The sequence below is a fragment of the Mus caroli genome, unplaced genomic scaffold (genome assembly GCF_978045245.1).
Source record: "Mus caroli unplaced genomic scaffold, Mus_caroli_1 scaffold_4, whole genome shotgun sequence".
Taxonomy (NCBI): domain Eukaryota; kingdom Metazoa; phylum Chordata; class Mammalia; order Rodentia; family Muridae; genus Mus; species Mus caroli.
The window spans coordinates 134,303,599-134,327,586 of NW_028227259.1; the positions used below are offsets into that span (position 1 = coordinate 134,303,599).

Here is a 23,988-nt window from a genome sequence, read left to right on the forward strand (position 1 = left end):
GGTGGATGCCACAGTTGGAATGTAAGAATACATTCCAAAGATTTTGCCGGCTGGCCAGAAGGATGTTAAATCAGAGTTAGAATGAGTCTTAAAAGGATATTCAATGGACCTAAAGACAGTCTGAGATATGGCTCTATAACATTCCAACTCTCCAAAACCAGTCTACAGAATCTTTAAGACAAGGGTGGGTTTTTAGAGAACTTCACAAGGTAGACAACATTTATCTGCTGCCTCTAGCATTCTTGAAATGGGAACTAAGACTAGCTTCTGTTCATGTCTTCACTATTAATGCTGTGTAACACTGGTTAACTTAGCCGGGTGTGGTGGCACATGCCTTTAATCCCAGCACTCGGGAGGCAGAGGCAGGTGGATTTCTGAGTTTGAGGTGAGCCTCGTCTACAAAGTGAGTTCCAGGACAGCCAGGGCTATTCAGAGAAACCCTGTCTCAAAACCAAACAAACAAACAAACCCCCAAAACAAACAAACAAACAAAACCAAAAAACCCCACTGGCTAACTTATTTAATTTTTAGGTCTCAGCTATACCCCAATTTTTTTTTTTTTAATTCTGATGATTGAACCTAGGTCCTCCAGAGGAAAGAGCTAGCCTTCTGTAGGTAGGAAAGGAAAAGGGCTCAGAGTGGAACTGCCCATAGTTCACACATATTGCTGTGAAAATATGTATCTATGGTTTAAATGAACGCTAAGAGTTGAAGCAGCGAGGCCAAGAACACCAGGGATGAGAAACAAAGATGTCTGAGATAACCTGATGAAGCAAGCTCCTGGGCAGTTGGCACCAACCTGACTGTCCAGCTATCTTCACTGATGCCAAAAGCTTTCCCCGCTTCTGTAGTAAATGTACCGGAGAGGCTTCCTCATGTTTCCTTACATTATGATTATTGTGTGTGGATGCCATGATACTTACATGGAGGTGAGTGGGCATCTTTGTTAGTTGGGTCTCTCCCTCTACTTTTTGTTGAAACCATTTATTTATTTTACGTACACTGGTATTTTGACTGCATGTGTGTCTGTGTGAGGGTATTGGATCCTCTGCAACTGGAGTTGCAGACAGTTGTGAGCTGCCATGTGGGTGCTGGGAATCGAACCCAGGTCCTGTGAAAGAGCAAGCACCGTTCTTAACCACTGAGTCATCTCTCCATCCCCTCCTTCTCCTTTTTTTTTTGTCAGGTCAGTTCCAGGATTTGGATTTAGGTTGTCAAGCTTGAATGGGAAACCTTTTACACACCAAAACATCTCTCTGGCCCTCTTTATTTGTAATCCTCTTTCATAAAACTCGCTTTCACCTCATTTGTCTGTCTTTAATCTTCATAGACCTTAAACATCCAACTTGGAGCCACTTCCCTAGGCCAACCTGACCCTGTCTGGCACCCTACAGCCTTGTGCGAAGCACAGCTGGGTCATGAAAGATCCTTTTATTCTCACAACTCCTGCATCATCAAGTGCTCTCGATATGAAGCTATACCCCACAACCTTCCTTATATTTGCCCAGGCCAAGAACACTAGAGATGGGAACTCCTGAACCTCCTGTCTCCACCTACCCTGGGCTGGGATCACAGCCTAGTTGCTATTGGACCAATTTCCTTAAGATTCTCCTAAACTGAATCAGTTTCAAGTCCTGCTCTTAAAAAGAGCAAACCAGGAGTGTTCATTTCTGTGGGCCATCTGCCCAGGTGACCAGGCTCTTTCTATGGGCGAGTGCCCAGGAGTGAAAAACAAAATAGCAGCGAGTCAGAAAAGGTGAAAACAGGCATTTATTGAGACAGGGGTTAAAAAAAAATTCTGCTGGGAACAGTGTTTTGTTTTTGTTTTTCCAGAGCTGAGAGCCAGTCTCACGGACTCTGGGTTGCTCATTTGTAGGGTTCATTCTGAATTCTCTCCTCGCCTATCCTATAACTTCATCTCCTCCACCCCGACGGTTCTTGGCTCAGGGAGATAACAAAAGCTAGTGAGGTGGCATGTCAACTGTCCACTGGGAGCCTTATCTATCTTTACAGACAGGCAGTTATGTGCTAAACTTTTCCCTCTCGATCTTGTTCCTGACTATCTATTCCCTGCTAACTGCTCACTAGGGGAAAGGTGTGTTTGTATTTCCCTCTGGCGGCCGCATTCGCTACTCGCTGGGAGATGTCTCCTGGTCCCAGACTTTGACGTCCCGTTTCGTGTATGGCTGTCTTCGGGGCTCCATGTCGCCCTCAGGCTAATGCAAGCAGAAGCTGGTAGACGGAATGAGGGATGACAGGGGAAACCGCGGCTTCTCGCGAGTCACAGACACGCCAGCGAGGGCCTCACGGTCACTCGGTGTCCCCTGCCCTCAGGGACTGCCCCTTCGGGTGGACAGCCTCCAGAGCGTCGCAATCTTTTCCGGCCAGCCGCCAGCCAGTCCCCGGAAGTCCGAAGCGTCACGGAAATGACGCCACGCGTACGCACCGCGCGCGTGCTCGCGGTGCCGGGGGCGGGGCGTGCGGGGGCAGGGGCGGGGCAGGGAGCCGAGTGACTGAAGCGGCGCTGGGAGCGGCGGTCGGACGCCGGCGGAGCCGCGGAGCAGGTTCGGAGGGACGGGGGCTCCGGAGGCGCGTTCCCACTCGGAGCGGGGCGGCGGCGGCGGTGTCCGGCCGCGCGCTGACCGGGGCCGCTCCGTTCCGCCTCTCAGCCGGGAGGGCGGGCGGGCGGGCGCATAGGGCCAGGCCGTCGGAGCTCTGCTGCTGCTCTCGGCCTCTCCAGCTCGGCCGAGTTCTTCTCAGCTCGGCGGGACTCGGGCTCCCCGGAGGACACGCTCCCCGGTCGTCGGCTGCCGCTCCGATCCTGTCCGAGTCTGGAGTTGTGGTTGCAGCCGGGCGGGTCCCATCCGGAGCCCGCGTGGGTCCCGCGGCTGGTGCGGCTGCTGTGGCGCGGGGTTTTGAATACTCGTCCAGGTGCTAGAGGCCAAGGTTATGGTTGTCTCTGAATGAGAAGTCCTGAAGCTGAGGCAGGAGGATTGCCGTGAGTTTTGAGGTCAGCCCTCTGCCACTGAGGAAGACCCTTTTATGGAAAATAATAATAAAGGCAGTCCCTGATTCCGAGCTGTCTGGAAGGGAGAGCCAAGGGGATGTCCTTCCATCCCTTCGCGGAAGTTGGCTCCATAGAGGGAAGCGCCTTGGAGACTAGGTCATTGGCAGCTGGCTGTGTCTCAGAGCTGATGACCAACCTCTGTGGTTGGGAAATGTGTTGCTGGATGTGGTAGGCTCGGTCTGTCTGTGGAGTTTAGATGTGATACTGGCAGAAGTTTTACAGCGTCACCTAGTTTTGTGGTAAGACCCCCTATCGTCCCCCCACCCCCTGCCACCTCCTGGAAGTTAACTGTTGGGTCTTTTAACCTACAAACCTAGAATTACTTTTCAAAGGAAGACCCAATTAGTCACCCACTTCTGACATCCCAGTATTTGGAAATTGAGGCAGGAACAGTCTTGGGAGTTTTGACATCAACGGGGCTATGTAGTGAGTTTGAGGCCAGCCTATACTACAGAGTAATAGTCGATCCTCCCGCCCACCAGAGTCGCAGTTAAAAGAAGAAAGAGGAGTCTAAAATAAAATGGTCTTGCCAAGCTTGTTACTGGGCGGTGGTGGCGGTGGCTCACACCTTTAATACCAGAATGCAGGAGGCAGAGACAGGTAGATCTGTATGAGTTTGAACAGGCCTGGTCTACAGAGTGAGTTCCAGGACAGTCCAGGCTACATAGACTGTTTTGGGGGGAGGTGCGTGTTAGTGGGATGGGGGGGGGGAGCTTGCTTGTTACTTAGTGATGACTGACTTTAAGGTTTACACACGTTAGATAGGGGCTGTTTAACTGAGCTACAGTCCCAGTTTCTATTCAGCCTCTGAGAGTTACTGTTTGGGGGATTATTTATTTATTTTGATTTGTGTGTTAATTTTGGGGGACAGGATCTCACAATACAGCTCTGGCTGTGTAGATCAGGTGATCAGGCAAGACTCTGAACTTGGAGCAGTCCTCCTGCCTGGGCCTCTCAAGTGGTGAGATTGCAGGTGTGGACCACTGCCTTGCCTGTCTTTTCTTTTGGTATGTGTGTTCACAGTGTGTGCATGTGGAGGCCAGAGGTTAGCAAAAATGTTAGCTATCTTCCTTGGTGTCACACTAGCCTTGGCTTTCATTGAGACAGGTTCTTAGTGAACCTGGAGCTGGATTTGCCTAGACTACTACTAGCTAGCCCACAAGCTACAGGGAACACTTTTTTGGTGTGGGTACTGGGGACCTGATTCAGGTTCTCATGCTTGTGTGGCAAGTACTTTATTTTTGCCATCTCCCCAGCCCCCCCTCCTTTTGCCTTTGATGAAATGAAGTTAGAGTTTATTAAGAAACAGTTTTAATATAGAATTAAGCACGGGCTTTAAGGAAGAGAGAGACACTTTAAAGGACAGTATACCTCCAAGACATGTGCGTGGACTTCTTAAGAGTCTCCAAGATTTAGTGGTTCCTGATCAGAGAGTGAAGGTGCAGCCAGGATTTGAATCTTTACTTGCTTACAACATTTTGGCTGGAGAGTTAGCTCCCTGGTTAAGAGATCTGGCTGCTCTTGTACGGGATCCTGGTTTGGACATGGTAGCTCACAACTGTCCAACTTCCAGATCCAGGGGATCTATGCCCTTCTCCAGGCTCCAGGGGCACCCGTTAGCACATGATAGTGGACGGTAGAGATCCTTAAGGTGTGAAATGTTTGCCTAGTTTGCACCAAGGCCTTGGGTTTTATCCCCACCACTGCAGAGAAAGAAAACAAAAATCTCCCACAGAATTTCATCATGGTGTGCGCTAGGCTAGAGCACTGAGGATCAGAGCACCGGCCAACCTTTTGAAGTGTGGAGGATGGAAGAAGGGACCAGGTTAAGATAACTTCTAAGCAAACATACACACACACACACACACACACACACACACACACACACACAGAGGCTGCTGTATGGTTGAGGATGATTGTGTCCGAGGTAGTTCTGGGTTAGGTACCGTCTTGCTTGGCCATCTTTTCTGGTGATTAAGTATTTGAGTTGAATCGTGTACTCATTACTAAGATTGACTCCCAATAACAGGAAATCTACTTTTATCTCTCCACTCCCAATTCATATTGGGTATTTATAGGTTCCATGGGTACTTGCTGACTGCATGAGAGTAATCCCTGGACTTCTCCCAGTCTTTGGCTAGATACCATAGAATTTTAAATCTTGACTGTGTACATTTAAATTTTGGTACTCGTTTCATTGGCTGTGAGATAAGCATCTCTAGAAGAGATGTCTGCAATCAACACCTATGCATCACTAGAAGTGTTGCCAAGTGCCTTTCTTAGCCTAATAATAAAGTCACCCCAATAACATTGAGAGCTTCATGGAAAAGGCCAACCATTTTGGAAATCTTGCCCAATGCTCACAACACTGTATGAAGTAGTGTGTACAGGGGAAATGACTGTTGATCTTATCACGTTGATTACTATTTAAGGGGTGATTTTTAATGTTTGAATAAAGTTCCCAAAACACTTTTAAGAGGCTGTGTTCTAGCAAACCTGTAAGCCCAGCTACTCAGGAGGTTGAAGCAGAAGATTGCCAAAGCAGGCCAGCCTGGGCAACTTAGTGAGTCTCAATTAAAGTCACAGGAGAAGGTCTGGGCCGTCACTGCTGGTGGGGCACTTGCCTTCCATGCTGGATGCTTTGATGGCTGCCTTTATCTTTTTTTTTTTTTTTATGTGTGCTCTGTGTAATGAGGTACGTGCAAATGAGGTACCCTTAAAGACCAGAGGAGGCTGTCAGATCCCCTGGTGTGGTACTGGGAATTAGACTTGGGTCTTCTAAGAGAGCAGTCCGTGCTCTTAACCCCTGAGTTGTCTTTCTGGTCCAGTGCCTGTTTTCAGAGATTTCTGTTTTTAATGAAGCTCTTTCCACAGGGGTAGGAAGTCTAACTTTGCTTGTATAAGAGAAGTTTTCCTTGTTTTTGGTGACATACTTTCCAGGCTTACAGTCATCAGAACAGCCAATTATGGTGATTATGATCAGTTAATTAGATGTAACAGAAGTCATAAATCCTGATCAGAGGGATAACCCTGGTGCATCTCCAGTAGGAATCAGAGAATGTGCACACACTGAGCTGGGGGTCCTGGGCTGGGTACTGGGGGTATGTGGAGCACATGCTCTGCAAATCCTGCACCACTGATCTGCCCAACCTGTCCCAAGTCATAAGCCTTTTATTCCCAAATGATGGGGAGGAGATTGTTTGGATCTGAAACAAGAATGTAGCCAGAGCCTTGAGGGCTCTAAGCATGGTGTGAGCCTTTGCCAGGTGCAGGACAGCTAAGATGGAACTGAGTGAAATCTTGTGTTGGTTTTTGTTTTTGTTATTATTTTTTGAAACAATGTCTCTCTATGTAGCTCTGGCTGTCCTGGAACTCACTATGTAGACCTGGCTTGTGCCACTACACCCCATCCTGAGTAAAATCTATGGACACTTTTTAAGTGAGTCTGCTGAGTTGTCATTCAGCAAAGTCATTGTAACCGAACTTGGGGTATATTAAGATTAAATGTGGGGACTAAATTAAAAATGGGGTGAGGGCTGGAGAGATTGCTCAGTGGTTAAGAGCACTTGCTAATCTTGGAGAGGACTTGGGTTTGCGTGCTAGCACCCATACTGCAGCTCACAACAACCTGTAACTCCAGTTCTAGAGAATCTGATCTCTTTTGGCCTTGGTAAGCACCAGGCACACTCGTGGTGCACATGCACGCATGCAGGCAAACACTCATAGATATAAAAACAAATCTTTAAAAGTCATTTTTGTGATCAGTTTGTATGTGTGTGAGCATGCTCTGGACATGTGTGGAGGTCAGAGGACAAACCATGGTGGTTGGTTTTCTCCTTCCACCATGAGTCCTTGGTGACCAAACTCAAATTGTTAGTGAGCAGGCATGTTTATTCAGTGAGTCATCTCCCCAACCCTGAAAGAAAAATGAGGGTTATTTTTTTAGAATAAGCTGTGGGCCAGGGCATTTGGGAGGCAGAGGCAGGTGGATTTCTGAGTTCAAAGCCAGCCTGGTCTACAGAGTGAGTTCCAGGACTACACAGAGAAACCCTGTCTCAAAAAACAACAACAACAACAACAACAAAACCAAAAAACAAACTGATTTTTTTTTTAAAGTTTTGTATGAACTCTAAACTTTTTGTTTGTTTGTTTGTTTTTCAAAACAGGGTTTCTCTGTGTAGCCCTAGCTGTCCTGGAACTCACTCTGAAGACCAGGCTAGCCTCGATCTCAGAAATCCGCCTACCTCTGCCTCCCAAGTGCTGGGATTAAAGGTGCCCGGCAACTCTAAACATTTTTAAGAGTGTAATACTAGATGCATAATCCTTCATCAGCTTATGATTTTTATACCTCTCCTGCCACTGCTGCTCATCAGAAGTAGGAAATCGAGAGTTTTCAGATGCCTGCTCATGTGGTATTAGCATCTGTACTTGGGAATTTTAGCATGAAGGTAGCTCTGATAAAAGTACTTATTTGTATTAACCTATACGTTAGTAACCTGAAAGGTACTAATGAGTGATTGTTGATATGGAAACTGTGCTGATCTTGTGTATTTTTATTCGTTTTGTTAGTTTGAGGTAGGTCCTCACTTTGTAGGTCAGTGTGGTCTTGAACTCACTGTGTAGAACAGGCTGACCTCAGTGATCTGCCTGCCTTTGCCTCACTGGGATTAAAGGTGTGTGCCACCGCACTTGACCTTTTTTTATTATTTTTATTTTTTGTAATTTCTATTTCTTTCTTTTTTTAAGTGTAGTGTAAAATAATGCCTTCCATGTGACCTTTTTATATATGTCTCCTTGTACTTTGCTCATAATTTGGGGAATTTTTATATAGATTATATTTATAATTTTCCCGTGCTTTCAAGTTAAAAAATATATAATGACAGTGTTTTATTTTTTTTTCAGTTCTTCTATAATAGCATATAGAATTTTCTAATTTTAGGTATACTGTTTACTAAAGCAGTTTCTTTTTCTTTGGATGGCACTTTGGAGCATATTTAAAAGATGCTTTTAAAGATTGAGCTCAAAATGTTTATTAGTGGATAAAACTGTATTTGTGTTATACTATAATTTTCCTAAGTAGAGCATACCTCTTGTACCACATCTTGTTCCAGAAAGGATTCTTAATGGCTTGTAAGGGCTTGCCCACCCTGCTCTGCTGCTGGTAACACACAGGGAGATGAGTGGCTGAGTGACTCAGAGTAAATGGAGAGTGAGCTGGAGGATCAAGGGCCAGCTATGACGTCTGAAGTGTCCGGTCCAGAGCTACAGAGGTGGCTTTGCTTGCTAGTAGCCAGTGGAGAAAGGAGTAGAATGGTTTCGTGGCCTTGAAAGGTAATCAGAAACTCAATCCCTTCAGTTTCCATGTGCCTTTTGGAAGGGTTGTGTGCTCTGTTGTGTGTCAGCTGAACTGCTCCTGGTCTCGGGATCCAAGAGTTTCCATCTTACAGTTCAATCAAGGCTCTGTTTTAGATGACCAAGATAAGCTTGGACAGTCTCTTACTACCCTCAAGTGTTTTTTCGGCTTTTACTTTGATCTCGTGCTGTCAGGAAAATGCCTTGAATAGATGTATTTTATGGTGTCGGACAGTCAGAACCATGTGCATTATCCTGTGTGTGTGTGTGTGTGGTTTGGATGAATGGACAAGGTTGACATCCCAGCAGGAGATGGGCTGAAAGGATAGCAAACGAGTGAGAATTCCTTTCTAGACGCAGGCTTTGAGATTCCAGCTTCAGCTCAGAGCATCATCTTGCAAAGTGTACCCAGAGGAATGTGTTTACGGTGGGAACAAGTCCACTCATCTCAGGCTAGGACGTCTTAGGAAGTCACTGTGGTTTGCACACTGAAAGGTTACTTTTTCAGGAACCCTAGTTAAGATTTCTAGAGTGCCAGCATGGTTGGCGTAGCCAGGAGAGGGCTCTTACTTATCCTTAGTAAGCAGTAGGTGGGACCACCCTTGTCTAGATACAGTGGTGTGATGTTGTAACTTCTTCATTGCATTTCCATCAAACGTTTACGTTTTTAAAATGTGCCCTGAAGAATGAGTTGGACCAGTGACCAAAGCTTTGACTGCAATAGGGTAACCCAAATGAGAATTATAAAGACAGGAAGAATTGAAGGCAAAAGAGGTAGACTAGAATTCACCACAGGTCTGGTGTGCAGTGCTCTCAGTATTGTCATCGTGTGCACAGGCCCCTGACCTCCAGCCTCAGCAGTGCATTAAGAGAAGAAAGAGGAAAAAACCAAAGTTCTTTATAGGAAATAGACCGAGATGATATGCTTGCCTTCTGTGTAGCAAATTATGTTACAGTCAGTGAAAATTTGTTAGCTGCCACACTTGGAACCTAGCGTGGCAAGTGTGTGGAGTCTGCGGAGGGTTTCAGGTACTGTCCAGCCATGGATGGCTCACTTTTAATACTATTGGTGAGCTTTGGATGGTAACATGCTTTCAAGCCCACATGCTAGCCCGACCTTCTAGAATACTTTATTATGTTATTACTTGGCCTACAAACTAGAATGTGTTATGACAGAGACAATGGGAAGTAGCCTATCTAGCCATATATTATATGTTCTGTGGTCCTGGGGGTCAAACGCAGTACTTAGTACTTTTTAGGCAAGTGCTATATACCTCTGCACTACACTCCCAGCCCCATCTCCACGTTTATTCCATTTTCTTTCTAATTTCTTTTTTAAAAATAATTGTATTGTATGTGAATGGGTGTGTTTGCCTGTATGTATGTGCATGCAAGGCCGGAAGATACTGGATCCTCTGGAGTTAAAGTTACAGGCAGTTTTTAGGTGGGAACCATCCCTGTCTAGATACCATGTGGGTGCTGGGAACAGAACCCAGCTAGGTCTTCTGCAAGATCAGCAAGTGCTCTTAACCTCTAAGTCATCTCTCCAGCTCCCTGTAATTATTCTTGTAAAAACGTTATTATTTTTACATGTCTGAGTGTGCTTGTGAGTTCTAGAAATTGAACTGAAATCATCAGGCCTATACTGCAAATGCCTTCACCTGCTGAGACAAAGGTTTTGCTAGCTAATTCAAGATGCCCTTGAACTTGCAATCTTCCTCTTTAGCCTTCCAAGTGTTTGGCTTATAGGCTTGTGTGACTGACTGGCTTGCTTTCCCCTCCCCTCCCCTCCCCTCCCCTCCCCTCCCCTCCCCTCCCCTCCCCTCCCTTTCCTTTCCTTTCCTTTGCATTTATGATGGTGCTTTAAACCTTGATATCTCACACTGTTTCTAGCTTTTCAGTTCTTAGCAAGAGGTTGTCACAGGCTTCTGTCACACTCAGAAAAGGGCATCCCAGGCTGGAGAGATGGCCCAGCTCTATGAGCACTGACTGATCTTGAGGACTTGGGTTCAATTCCCAGCATCCACATGGTGGTTTACAAGTACCTGTCACTCTAGCTCCAGAAAGCCTGTCTTTTTCTAGCTTCTGTGATGCAGAGGCATACTCCTATTGACAAAAATAAAAATAATTGAAAAAGAAAAGGGCATCCCCTGCTGGTCAGGGGAGATGAGTCTCTTCGCAGCTGGCAGTGCTTTCTTTATAGCTGTGCTTTCCAAGGTGGTTCCCATTAGCATCGCCCAGGGCTTGGATAAACTCAGATTCTCAGACGCTGTGACACGGAAGTGTTTGAGAAAGGTGAAATGGCTAGAGCAGAACTAAGCCAAATAGCACTGGAGACACCCCTCCTGTGGGGAGATGCTCTATGCAGTGCTGCTGCTCAGGTGGAGCCACATCTGCTGCTCTGGTACTTAGTAATGGTCCATTTGAGTGCTGACTGCTTCTCTGGAAGAGTCTTGAGAGAGGACGACAGTTGGCTAGCACATGTGGATTATTTTGAGCATGCTCAGATTAGAGCCCTAACTTTGCTCGTGGGAGGAGGATCTGGCTGGGCACAGCAGAGGATGGTGCTTGGAAGGCCTGAACAATGCTGCTCCACTAGCTCAGTTCACTCCCCGGATTGTGTCCTGTGGGTCTGATTATCTTTTGGGATTACTTGGACAGGGTAGTGTTTACATACTTTGTTTTGTAACAGTTAACACGGAAACTCTGATGTCAATTGTCTGCATGATATACTGCTTTTAGAAAGAATGTATCATGAGGGGAAGTTGGTAAAACCCGTATACAGATCTGAAATGCCATGTCTTTGTGTGATGGTGCCCTCATAACATAAAAGAAGGCTACAAAATCATTCAAGCCAGGTGGTGGTAGTGATGCATGTCTTTAATCCCAGCTCTTGAGAGGCAGAGGCAGGCGAATTTCTGAGTTCAAGGCCAGCCTGGTCCACAGAGTTGAGTTCCAAGACAGCCAGGACTACACACACACACACACACACACACACACACACACAAACCCCAAAAGCAAAAACAAAATAAAAACTCAAAAAGCAGGGCGTGGTGGCGCATGCCTTTAATCTGAACACTCAGGAGGCAGAGGCAGGCGGATTTCTGAGTTCGAGGCCAGCCTGGTCTACAAAGTGAGTTCCAGAACAGCCAGGGCTACACCGAGAAACCCTGACTCAAAAAAAGCCAAAAAAAACCCCAAAAAACAAAAAACCCAAAACAAACAAACAGGATAATTCAAAAAGAGGACCTGGGAATCAAAGGGAAATTTTAGAGATATAGACACAGGAGCAGAAAATTTCAGTGGTTAAATTATTTGAAGCAAATGTATGTATGGTAACGAATATCAGTAAAAATTGTTAATCAGGTGCTAAAGACCTGGCTCAGTAGTTAAGAGCATGTACTGCTGTTACAGAGAACATTTAGCACCCATGCTGGGAACATTCAAGTACCTGTAGCTCCAGCTCCCTGGGACCCAACAGCCTTTCCTGGCCTCCTTGAACACCCACACTCACCTGTGCACAGGATACCCCCCCTCCCCCCCCCCACATATCACATAGTTAAAAATAAAATGTAAAGACAAATAGCAGTAACATTGGCTAACTGTTGATTGACAAAAGTTAAAACGTTTTCTAACACTGCTGAGGCTGTGGGAAGTGAGTTCCCTTATCCCATGAGTGGCAAGCATCGCCTTTTCAAAATGTCAAGTGCACATGTTAGGCTTTCCCCTTGTGTTTCCAGGAGGCTGCTCCAGTTTACAAAGAACCTGCCCGTGTCCTTGTCCTGCACAGCTGCCAGCCAATCTCAGGCTTTTTGTTAATATTATCTCTCTGTATACTAAAATACCTCATTGTCACATGTAAATGCTAGTTTCCACTCTTCTTTTTGCCTACCTATTTTTGTCCCAGGTGAGGCCATTTTAAAACTAGATGGACGTTTAAATTTATGTATTCAAATTTCACTTCCTTCTTGATTTTCCCCTAGCTTCTAGGTATAGAAGTTTTGTGAATTCTGTCATCCTTCTGTCTCTCTTGAAAGTGTTTAAGTTGTACCAGGTGTGGTGTGGACATCTGTCATCCCATCATGTGGGAGACTGAGTTAGGACTGTAGACCAGCTTGGGTTACATAGTGTGACAAATTGAAAACTGTCCTCTTATTAAAAAAGAGAAGCTGGCTGTGGTGTTGTACACATTCGTCCTGAGTTCATGACTTATGTGTCTGTGTTTGTCTGTGCTTGTCTGTGCACGAGTGCAGGCGCCCTCGGAGTGGAGGAGAAAGCATCAGATTCCCTGCAGCTGGGGTCAGGCGGTTATGAGCGGCTGTGTGGGTGCTGGGAATCAAGCCCAGGATCTCTGCAGGAGCATCCACTGAGTCACCTCTCAGTCCTCTTAACTGGTTTTTCCAGTTATTTTGAGAGATGTCAGATCGCTGACTGGTTATTTACAACTGTTTACTTAAAACATTCCTTTCTCCTCCTTCCCTTAATATTATGTGTTATGGTATATTAGGATTCATTTGGGGGTTTTGCTTTTTTTTTTTTTTTTTTTTTCTTTTTGGTTTTTTCGAGACAGGGTTTCTCTGGCTATCCTGGAACTCACTTTGTAGATCAGGCTGGCCTGGAACTCAGTAATCCGCTTGCCTCTCCCTCCCAAGTGCTGGGATTAAAGGCGTGTGCCACCACCGCCAGGCCGGTTTTGTATTTTTTTTTAGTGATTTGTCTAAGTTTAGACTGTTTAACTAGTATGCAGGAAAAAATTCAGAAAATGAATTTAGAAAGTTAAACACTGTGCTATTTATTGTTGCTGGTGAACTATGGAATCATTTTCCTGAGTTCCTAAAAGCCTTGAGAATTCTGTCATCTGTAGTAAATGTGCAGTTTGGAGCCTGTGTTATTTTACTAATGCTTTATGTGTATTTTATTCAGTGACACTGCATGTATTACTAAGTGCAGCCTTACCATTAAAACCTTCTTTATTTCTATTTCTTGTCTTTTGTAGTTAAGGCTGATCTTGAACATAGAACCTTCCTGCCTCAGCTTTCCAAGTTCTAGTAATATAGGTGTATCTATGATCATTGCTTTTTATATCAGTATTTTTACATTGGCCACATAATTTTCCAATTAAAATATTTTCTAGATGTTTTTACATATTGGTAGTACTGTGAGGTATTTTATTATTTATTCTTATTATCTAAGTAGTTGTTAGAGTCCCATAGATTGCATGTACACATACAGGGCTTGTTTCTTAAACATGGGCTGTTGGTGTAGGCAGGATGGTGGTGGTGCATCTCAGAGCTTGGGAAGCAGAGGCAGGCGGATCTCTGAGTCCGGGTACAGAGAGAGCTCCTGGGCAGCCTGGGAGAAACAGAGAAACCCTTTCTCAAAAAACAAAGCAAAAAAGAATAGTTAGTCAATATGAATAGTGTTTCTTCCTTCGGGTCTTGGCTGTATCCTGCCCATGTGAAACATTAAGATCCACAGAGCTTTTGTTTATTGTAGTGGCCCACATGACTGTCAGTGTGTGACTGTTGAATCCACGAGTAAGAACTCTAAGGGCAATTTGGGTTGTGGCTCCCACTTATAATGCCAGCACTCAGGGCGCTTGAGGCAAGAGGATTGCCATGAGTTTGATATTCGTATGGACTTCGGAGTCGGACCTTCTCAGAAAACCCAAACTACGAAAAAGAAGCTATTAACAGTCAGCTGGAGTGTTTACATCCACCTCAGGATGAAAGGGAATGCCATTGTCAGTGTTAATGTCCGGGCCTATGTAGTTTCTGATAGGTGTGGGTAATGCCCCATGCTGGTGGAGTTGTTGTTTGTTTTTGTTTTGACAGTGCTGGGTCTTGAATCCAGAGCTTGAGTAATTTAGGCAAGTGCTTTATCACTGAGCCCCTAGCCCCATCTGATGGCCTCTTGTTTTGCTTTAATGGCTGGAGGTGTGAATGGCTTCCTGGGTACTGCTTGCTGGAAATGTTAAGGACAGTGAAGGACTGGAACTTTGCTCTGCTTATAAGTAGCAAGTGAGCACGCCAAAGTTGATGGGTACAGGCAGAAGACCTGAGACTCCTGTAACAGGAACAAAGGGACCCACTATTCAGGATATCAGCAGAATAGGCTCTGTTACAGTGAGTGCGTTTGCCTCACAAGTCCCATGCAGGCAGAGTCACAGCTAAGGGGTCCAAGATGAAGGAACCCAGATTTCATGAACGTATTAGTCTGTTGACTGGTACAGGGAGGGGCATGGTGCACTCATTTGACTCCACGGTGAACAGACTCTCCCGCTGCTCTGGGAAAAGCGCTTTTATCTCTTTTCTTTTTTCATTTTATTTGCTTTATGTGTATATTTGTAGATGTATCTTATATCTTATATGGAGGTCAGAAGGCAACTTGCTGGAGTCTGTTCTCTCCGTACACCACTTCAGACCCTGGGATTGTCAGGCTGGCAGCAGGTTCCTTTATCTGCTGAGTTATCTTGCCAGCCCAGCCCATCCAGGGTCACAGAATGTAGCTCTAAATGGCACAAACTCGCTATGTATACCAGTCTGGCCTGCCTCTGCCTCCCAAGTGCTGGAAGTAAAGGTGTGTGCTAGCACATCTGGCAAATGCATTTTTACAAAATAAGGTGGATAGCAATTGAAGAAAGCATTCTATCCGACTTCAACCTCTGGCTTCCACATACGGGCACACATATGTGTACCTATTTACACACTCATATAAAGACATACATATATCATACATACATAAAATAGAACCCTACCAGTGGATCTATATATGTGCCAAAGAATGCACTGAGACCAAACCCTCCGATGTTTTCTGGGGCCACTTCATGTTGTCTTTGTATACACAGGTTCTGCCCCCTTAAAACCAATGCCCCACTGACCAGAGAGATTTGAGCACACTTTGGCTGAATATTAAGGTATGCAGATACAAGGTAAACCTTAGAAGGAAGTCAGACATAACACAAAGCCAAAAGCAGATCTCAGCTTCATAGCTGCACTCATGTGGGTGCAGAGAAAAAGACCTGAGACTTTGAGCTCACATTTTGGCTAGCCCACTGGCTAGCAAATTCCAGGGATCTCCCTGTCTCTATGCCCAGCACTAGAGTTACAGGTATACATTGCCATTCCCAGCTCTTAGGTGATGCTGGGGATTGGACTGAGTTCCTTATGCTTGTGCAACAGTTACTGTATCTATTGAGCCATTTCCGCAGGACCGGTTTTAATCAATCTTTACTGGCTGTTTTGGATAGTGCCTTCATTGTGCTATGATAATTTTCCATCATTGTAACAAAACACATGAACTAAAAATTCATAGGAATAAAGGGAGGTGTCATGACTGGCAGCAAAACGATCCTTGAAGAGGTAGGAATATAAACTTGGCTCAGCCTGACTTAGTCATCTGGGCTGGATCAAACTTCGGGAGTCTGATACTTGGTGGTTTATTGCCTTGAATACTTAGACATAGTACAATTTGGGAAGCTGTTTCCTGGTGTAATACAATCCCTGGTGCACAAGGAGACATAATGATAATGAAACTCCTCTAAAAGTACATGTCGTTTCTTTCAAGAAGATAGGTTCTAGAGATGGCTACCTGCCTTAGCTAGGACCTAGGGGTGACCTAGCATGGTCTCCGGCACACATTTATCATAGTGGTCATTTGGGCTATTAGCCTCCTCTGGTCCTGGTTGTGGGAGCTTGGTATGGCCTGATCCTACAGATAATACAGATTACCAGGCTATTCACCTCCAATTTGCAGCCTTCTGAATGGAAAAAAGGCTATATATAATGGATAGGTGTTCCTATAAACACTTTAAGGTGGCTTCCTCAGCTCTGTGAAATGCTGTCTCATTATGGTTTTGATTTATTCCAATACTTTGATGTGTTTTCTGACAATTAAATGGTTATTTCTAGATAAGGTTTCACTCTATAAGCTAGGTGGGCCTAGAACTTGCAGTCTTCCTGCCTCAGACTGGTGGAATTGCAGGCATGTGCCAACATTCTTGCTCTTTATTAGTCATGTTTGCTTGTTGAGACAGGGTCTTAACGAAGTATTTCTAGGTGACCTAGAACTCAGAGATACACCTGCTTTTATCTTCTGAGTGATAGGATTAAAGGCATGCACTGCTACACCCAGTTTGTTGGCTATTATAAGAAGTATTTTATTAATCTTGCTTGTGTATTTATATGCCACCACACACGGCAACATTTGGGAAGTTGCTTTTCCATCTACCATGTAGGTCCCAGGGTTCAAACTCAGCTTATGAACCTTGGTGACAGAAATCTTTAGCTGCCAAACTATCTCAGCTCTACCCGCTTTCTGGTGTGTCTATTGAGACAAGGTCTTACTGTCTGTTGGACACTTTTGTGTATTCTACCTTGTTGTTGCTTCGTCAGTGTCCTTTAGATATTTTGGATTTAACCTTTTCTGTGGAGGTTGGAAATGTCTTCTCCCATTCTGTAGGTGGCCTCTTTACTCAGTTGATTGCTTTGTTGTTGTGCAGAAGTTTGCTGTTGTACCATTTGTCTTTTTGTTGCTTTGGTTACCTGTGCTTTTGGCGTATTGAAGAAGTCCTTGCCAGTGTTAGGAAGCTTTCCTTCTAGGAGTTTAAAGCTTTATGCTTAGGTCTTTAATCCAGTATTAGTCTCTTAAGGTGCTCTGTGAATTTCAGACCTCAGATGAAGTCTTTCTTTACTATGACTCTACTTGAATTTGCCGTGTTTAACTTTGGTTTTTCTACTTTCTTCTCTCCTGTTCTTTCTCCCCTATGGCTTGAAGATCTCAGACTCATTTGTATTTTGCTTTTCATAAATGTTGTATTTTAATAGTATGGAAGTAAATTAATTTTCAGTGCTTTTTCACTCCTTGGTTATCAGGAAGAAGATGAGCCTGAAGTCCGAACGCAGGGGAATTCATGTGGATCAATCTGAGCTCCTGTGCAAGAAAGGATGCGGTTACTACGGGAACCCTGCCTGGCAGGGTTTCTGCTCCAAGTGCTGGAGGGAGGAGTACCACAAGGCCCGGCAGAGGCAGATCCAAGAGGACTGGGAACTGGCAGAACGGTAAATGACCTCACAAGCTATGTGGAGGTGGGGTGTGGTCACCAAGACACATCCGGATACACAGCCTGCCATGCCCAGACATGCTTATCTAGAGTTCTAGTCATATAGAACTTCTATAGAACTTCTGAGCACCATTGAAAGATTTGTTTGTGTATATGTCACATGTGTGTGGGGACCTGCAGAGGTTAGAAGTGGGAGTCAGATTCCCTGGAACTGGAGTTACAGGTGAATTTGGATCTTTTGATATGGGCCTTGGGAACTAAACTCTGCTCTCTGACTGTCTCTTTAGCCTGGTGTGTGTGTGTGTGTGTGTGTGTGTGTGTGTGTGTATGAATTGAACTTGGGTCCTTGTTGCAGGATATTTGATCACACTGTGAACCCCAAGATTGTGTTATTTACTGAAAATAACTGTTGGGCTGGTGAGATGGCTTAGCCTGTAAGAGTGCTGACCTCTCTTTCCGAACATCCCGAGTTCAAATCCCAGCGACCACATGGTGGCTCGCAACCACCTGTAATGAGATCTGACGCCCTCTTCTGGTATGTCAGAAAACAGCTATAGTGTACTTATGTATAATAATAAATAAATCTTAAAAAAAGGGCTGGAGAGATGGCTCAGTGGTTAAGAGCACTGACTACTCTTTCAGAGGTCCTGAGTTCAAATCCTAGCAACCACATGGCGGCTCAATCTGTAATGGGATCTGATGCCCCCTTGTCTGAAGACAATAATAATAAAATTAAAAAAAAAAAAGAAAGAAAGAACTGTTTCTAGTTAAGGTGTGGGTTCAGCCTTTGGCAAACACCTTTAATCCCTCTATAATACAGACACACCCTTAGTATACACCTTTAATCCCAAACAATGAAGGTAAAGTTAGTTTGCAGAAGGAAGCAGCCATGTTTGAAAGTGTTATCTAACTGAGTGGCAGACAGAGTGATGAATCAGAGAAAGATTTGACAGAATAGGATGTGCCCAACTCCCACGAGACAAGTGAGGAAAGGGAAGCTATTTAAGGGAGAGAGAGACAGTAAAGGAAGAGGAGAGTACATACAGTACAGGAATACAGTAGAGTTCCTAGAGACCAGTGGAGCAGAGTGGAGAGGGAGGGAGGGAGAGAGGGAGAGAGAGAAAGAAAGAAAAGATTGAATCAGTCAGCTTGGAGAGGAGTTTGAGCCTGAACAGCTGAGTTCAGAAAGAACTAGGAAAAAGTGAGCTCATTCAAAAGCAAGTCTCAGAGGCTGGAAACATTCTAGGCCTAGCTAGGATTATACAAAGGCTAGAAGCTTACAGGACTAGGGCTAGGTTAGCAGAAAGCCTACCAGACAACAATTATAACAGGCAAATAAAAGTTCCTTTTACAGGTCCTCTGCAAAACAGTATGTGCTCTTAACTGCTGAGCCATCTCTCCAGCCCCATAACATGCACATGTTCATATAGTACATAATGTTTATGTTTTTAAAATTATCTAGTTTTGTTGAAGGAGTTGTATAGAGGCCAGAGGCTTTTTCCTTCTGCTAGATGGGTTTTGGGAATTGAATTTAGGTCATCAGGCTTGGTGGCAAGTGCCTTTATCTTACCTACTGAGCCACCTTGCTGGCCCTGTAATGATATTTTGAGGCAGGATCTTTCTCTATCTCCCAAGCTGACCTCAAACTCACTGTGTTATCAGGGGTGACCTTGGACTTTGGATACTCTTGCCTTTACCTTCCAAATGGTGGGAGTACAGGGTGTGCCACCATGTGTGCAGTGGTGGGGACTGAACTCAGGGATTTGCTAGGCAACGTAGCTGCATCCTAAGCCTTAAATGCTCTAGGTTACATTTCTTTCTGCACCTTTAAAGACTTATTTACATGTGTATGGTGCCAGCATGTATGTAAGTGCACCATACATGTTCAGTACCTGAGGAGACCAGAAGAGTGTGTTAGATTTCTAGAGCTGCAGTTAGAGGAGGTTGTGAGCTGCCATGTGTGTGCTGGGAACCAAACCAGGTCCTCTACAGGTACAGCAAGTGCTTTTGAACCCTGAGCCATCTGTCCAGCTCCTGCATTGATTTATGGTATGTGTGAGTGTATACAAATGCTGCAGCCTTGTATGGAGGGCAGAGGATAACTGCAGTGGTCATTTCTCTCTTCCTACCCTTTGAGCTCCCAGATTAAACTCAGGAGGGCAGGCTGGTGACAAGTGCCTTTACACACTAAGCCATCCCACTAGCACTCATAAGCCCTGGTTCTTAATCTGGGAATTTAAGAAAGGGTCTTAGTCTATAACGCAGGTTGCTCTCAAACATGGTGATATTTCTTCCTGGGCCTCCCAACTGCTGAGACTATAGGTGTCAAACATGTTTGTTTGTGTGTTTGTTTTTTGTGGGGTACTGGAGATTAAAGCTATATATTGAAATCTTCACCAGGTATAGAATTTCATCTTAAAATAGCTATGTACCTGAGATCTCAGACCCACTTGGTATATTTAGTTTCTGTTTATAAAGTCAGATCTTTCTTAGTAATTTGGACAAGATCTTCTAGACCCTGGGAAAACCTGGAGAGGACCCAGATCATTCACAGACTTTCCCCTGAATTTCAGACTTCAGCGGGAGGAGGAAGAGGCCTTCGCAAGCAGCCAGAGCAGCCAAGGCGCCCAGCCCCTCACCTTCTCCAAGTTCGAGGAGAAGAAGACCAATGAGAAAACCCGAAAAGTCACCACAGTGAAGAAGTTCTTCAGCGCCTCTTCCAGGGCTGGATCCAAGAAGGGTAATTTTCTCTCTCCTTCTTCCATGCCTGAGTAAGCTGCAGACTAGATCCAGAATGCAGGTGGCTCAGCCTTTCCCTTCTGTAAGCCCAAGAGAGCTCTAGTCCAGATTTCACATGGAAGTCAGGTTTGATGGCCAGGCATTTGATTTGAAGACACTGTTTCCTTGTTTTTTTTTTTTTTTTTGGTTTTTCGAGACAGGGTTTCTCTGTGTAGCCCTGGCTGTCCTGGCACTCACTCTGTAGACCAGGCTGGCCTCGAACTCAGAAATCCGCCTGCCTCTGCCTCCCGAGTGCTGGGATTAAAGGCGTGCGCCACCACGCCCGGCTTGTTTCCTTGTTTTTTAAAGAAGCATTTTATTCCACAGGAAAACTAAAGAGAATTGAAATGTGTAATTCTGTTAGTAACGCTCTCCATTCTCATCCAAATTGCTTATCACTGGCTACTTAATGGTTTTGTTTTGTATTTTTCATGCCTTTATTTTTTTTCTCATCCTTGTTTATCTTGTGTAATACCCACTCTGTCAATAACTTAGGAGAAGTGGCTGTTTCTAAACTTGAAAGTCACCTGAGAGACTTTCTCTCTTAAAGCTTATTTCCTATGCTATTAGGAAACAGACAGGAAAAGGCTCATTTGGAGCTCTTAAATAACTTGTGTTAAGCATTTTCTTGTGGATGGATTTGTGCTTGTTCATCTATTTTAAGAAAATAACCTTCCAGCCTGGCGTGGTGGCACATGCCTTTAATCCCAGCACTTGGGAGGCAGAGGCAGAGGCAGGCGGATTTCTGAGTTCGAGGCCAGCCTGGTTTACAGAGTGAGTTCCAGGACAGCCAGGGCTATACAGAGAAACCCTGTCTCAAAAAAAAAAGGTCATAAAAGGCACACACACAAAGAGGTCATTAAAGGCATAGTGATTCAGGCTCAGCTGTTAGGAATAGTTGCTGTTCATATAGAGGGCCCAGATTTGATTCCCAGCACCCATGTAGCAACTCCTGTTCCAGGGAATCCAGTGCCCTCTTCTGATCTCCTTGGTCACTGGGCATAGAAATGGCATACAGACATTTATGTAGGCAAGACGTCCATACATATAAAATTAAAATAAATAAATACAGTCACAGGCTCAGTTGTTCTGCCAGTGAGCTCATTGAAGAGGCTCAGAGTGAGGCTCAGAAGACATTGGTCATGTCTCAGTCTCACAGCCCTGATGCTGGTGCTCAGAGAGACTGAGAGAAAGCGTTGATGCTGGTGGGGGAGCTGCTTTTCTAGAACCCCACACCCTTTCTACAGTGAATTTTTTTTTCTGCATATGCACATATGCAAGCTTTTTTTTTTTTTTTTTTTTTTTTTGTCTAAAGGAGCAAATTCCTTGAAGCATATCTGGCCAGTGATGTGTGCTTCTTAACTGTTGTCTGGGATATCTTGGTACAACGCTGGTGGTTCACATGGCGCTGAGGCCCACATTCACTCGCCTTCTTCTTTCTTGAAGATATTTTGGGGGTAGAGGAAAGAATATGGTCAAAATATAATTGTATGAAAAAAAAAACAAAACAGTTTTAAGTTTGGCCTTGCCGGGCAGTGGTGGCGCACGCCTTTAATCCCAGCATCTGGGAGGCACAGGCAGGCGGATTTCTGAGTTCAAGGCCAGCTTGATCTACAGAGTGAATTCCAGGACAGCCAGGGCTATGCAGAAAAACCCTGTCTTGAAAAACCAAAAAAAAAAAAAAGTTTGGCCAGCACAGTGCCCCAGGGGATAAAGGTCCTTCCTTCCAAGCGCAATGACTGGAGTTTGAATGCTCCCCAGAACCCAAGAACTAGAAGGAAGAAACTGAATTCCTAAAATATCTTCTGACCTCCATATGTGCACTTCAGCATGTGCACACATAATTGCACACATGTACATTTACACACTAACCAAACAGCTAAGTAAACGTTAGCTTAAACATTAAAGAAGATCCTTGACCCTGTCTTCAGCTCTGGGTATTGGAAGGTCATTCTGTTAACACCTAGGAATTCCCTAGCATTTACAGCAATGCTAGTACAAATCTCCAAATGTTGGCGGGTGGTGATTACCATTCTAGGACCATGTTGCCATAGGGAGTGCTGCCTTTCCCTTTGGCTTGTATCTTTTACCCACCTGCCTAGTAGTGGGATTAAACCCAGGTTCTCCTGAGTGCTAGGCAAGGGCTTTCTTGGCACCAGTTGTGTTCTCAGTCCTTGAGTTCTCCAGACAGGGTCATGTGTAGAGCCTCACGCTGGCCTTGAACTCACTGTATAGCTCACTTCAAACTTGGAATCTTCCTGCCCTCATTTCCTGCTGGGGCGGGAGGCTGTGTTTGTAAAAGAGCTTCTGAGGGTGAGGAGCTCCAACTATGTAAAAAATGCTTCATTCCTAAGTGCTGGCCTTGTTGGCTGTGAGTTTACAGGTGACCTCCCCACTTGTGCCAGGTGCCTGGTTAGGCCCTAAGTACACTCAGCTGATCCCCGGTACAGGTCACCTTAGAGTCTAACAGCGGTCAGCTTTGGTTTCTGGGACTTTATTTTACTTCCTTAATGTGTAGAGCCTTTGCCCTTGTCAGTTTATTTATATTAGCAGCACAAAAGAAAGCTCTTGAGCCCAGTGAGCTTGATTGCAAACAAAGCACAGCCTTCTAAGGGATTTGAAGAATGTGCGTGTGTGTGTGTGTGTGTGTGTGTGTGTGTGTGTGTGTGTTGTGCGTGGGTCTGTATGTGCGTTTGTGTGAGTGTGGGTATCTTATTTGATTGTTCTCCACCTTATTATTTGAGACAGGCTCTCTCAGTGAACCCTGGGCTCACCAATTTGGATAGGCTGACTGCCAGGGAGCACCAGAGTCTGCCACCCCAGTGCTGGCATTACAGACACATGATAGCCTACCTGGCTTTTTTAGTGGGTGCTGGGAATCAAATTCAGGCCCCCCGTGCTTATGCTGAAAATAATTGACACTCTGCACCTCCTCATGTTGTCTTTATTCTTCATAACCATGAGGATTAAAAAGGTTTATTCTCTTCATAATCAAAGAGGAAATCTGATGTAATATTTGGTCTGTCTGCTTAACTGAGTCTGTTGTCTTGCAGCCTCCTCTTTGGCTTTTTTATTGTTATTATCATTGCTATTTATGTGTATGAGTGTGTGCATGTGAGTGCCATCTCCACAGAGGTCAGAAGAGGGCATTGGGTTCACTGGAGCTGGAGTTAAAGATAGCTGTGAACCACTCAGCATGGGCGCTTCTGGAAGAGGAGTGAGTGCTCTTAGCCATTAGCCCATCTTTTGAGACCCTCCTGGGGATTTAGGTAGAAGGAAACAGATGCTGCAGTAATAAAAAGATGGTTGCCAGGTAGTGGTGACGCACATCTTTAATCCCCTCACTTTGGAGGCAGAGGCAGGGGGATTTCTGAGTTCGAGGCAAGCCTGGTCTACAGAGTGAGTTTTAGGACAGCCAGGGCTAAACAGAAAAACCCTGTCTCAAAAATAAAACAAAACAAAACAAAACAAAAGATGGTCCAGGGTAGTTATAAAGAACTAGCCTGGGCTCCAGATTCAAATCTGTTTTCAAATCCCAGCTCTTTCTTTTACTCACATGTGGCTTTGGACAGGTAAGTGACAAGTTTTCTAAGATTCATATACTCATATATAACACCACCCAGCTCATTAACTGTTAAGTTCATGAGGGATTGAATCTGCACTGCCTGTGCTCCTTGAATGATAGTGGATTACTGCTCTCCTTGTGGTTCAGGCTGGCTGGGCTGCAGAG

The 23,988-nt window shown here is 44.9% G+C and overlaps 1 protein-coding gene across 2 annotated transcripts in view; it reads left to right on the top strand.

Moving 5' to 3' along the window:
• The first annotated feature begins 2,490 nt into the window (after nucleotides 1-2,490).
• The window catches only part of Rabgef1 (RAB guanine nucleotide exchange factor 1), a 41,751-nt gene continuing 20,253 nt past the window's right edge, over nucleotides 2,491-23,988 (top strand). For both annotated transcript variants that reach the window (XM_021162460.3, XM_021162461.2), the window contains exons 1-3: nucleotides 2,491-2,564; nucleotides 17,293-17,478; nucleotides 20,054-20,220. In XM_021162460.3, coding sequence (XP_021018119.1) covers nucleotides 17,300-17,478; nucleotides 20,054-20,220 — 346 coding nt within the window. In that variant the 5' untranslated portion in view covers nucleotides 2,491-2,564; nucleotides 17,293-17,299. The remainder of the gene's footprint in view (nucleotides 2,565-17,292; nucleotides 17,479-20,053; nucleotides 20,221-23,988) is intronic.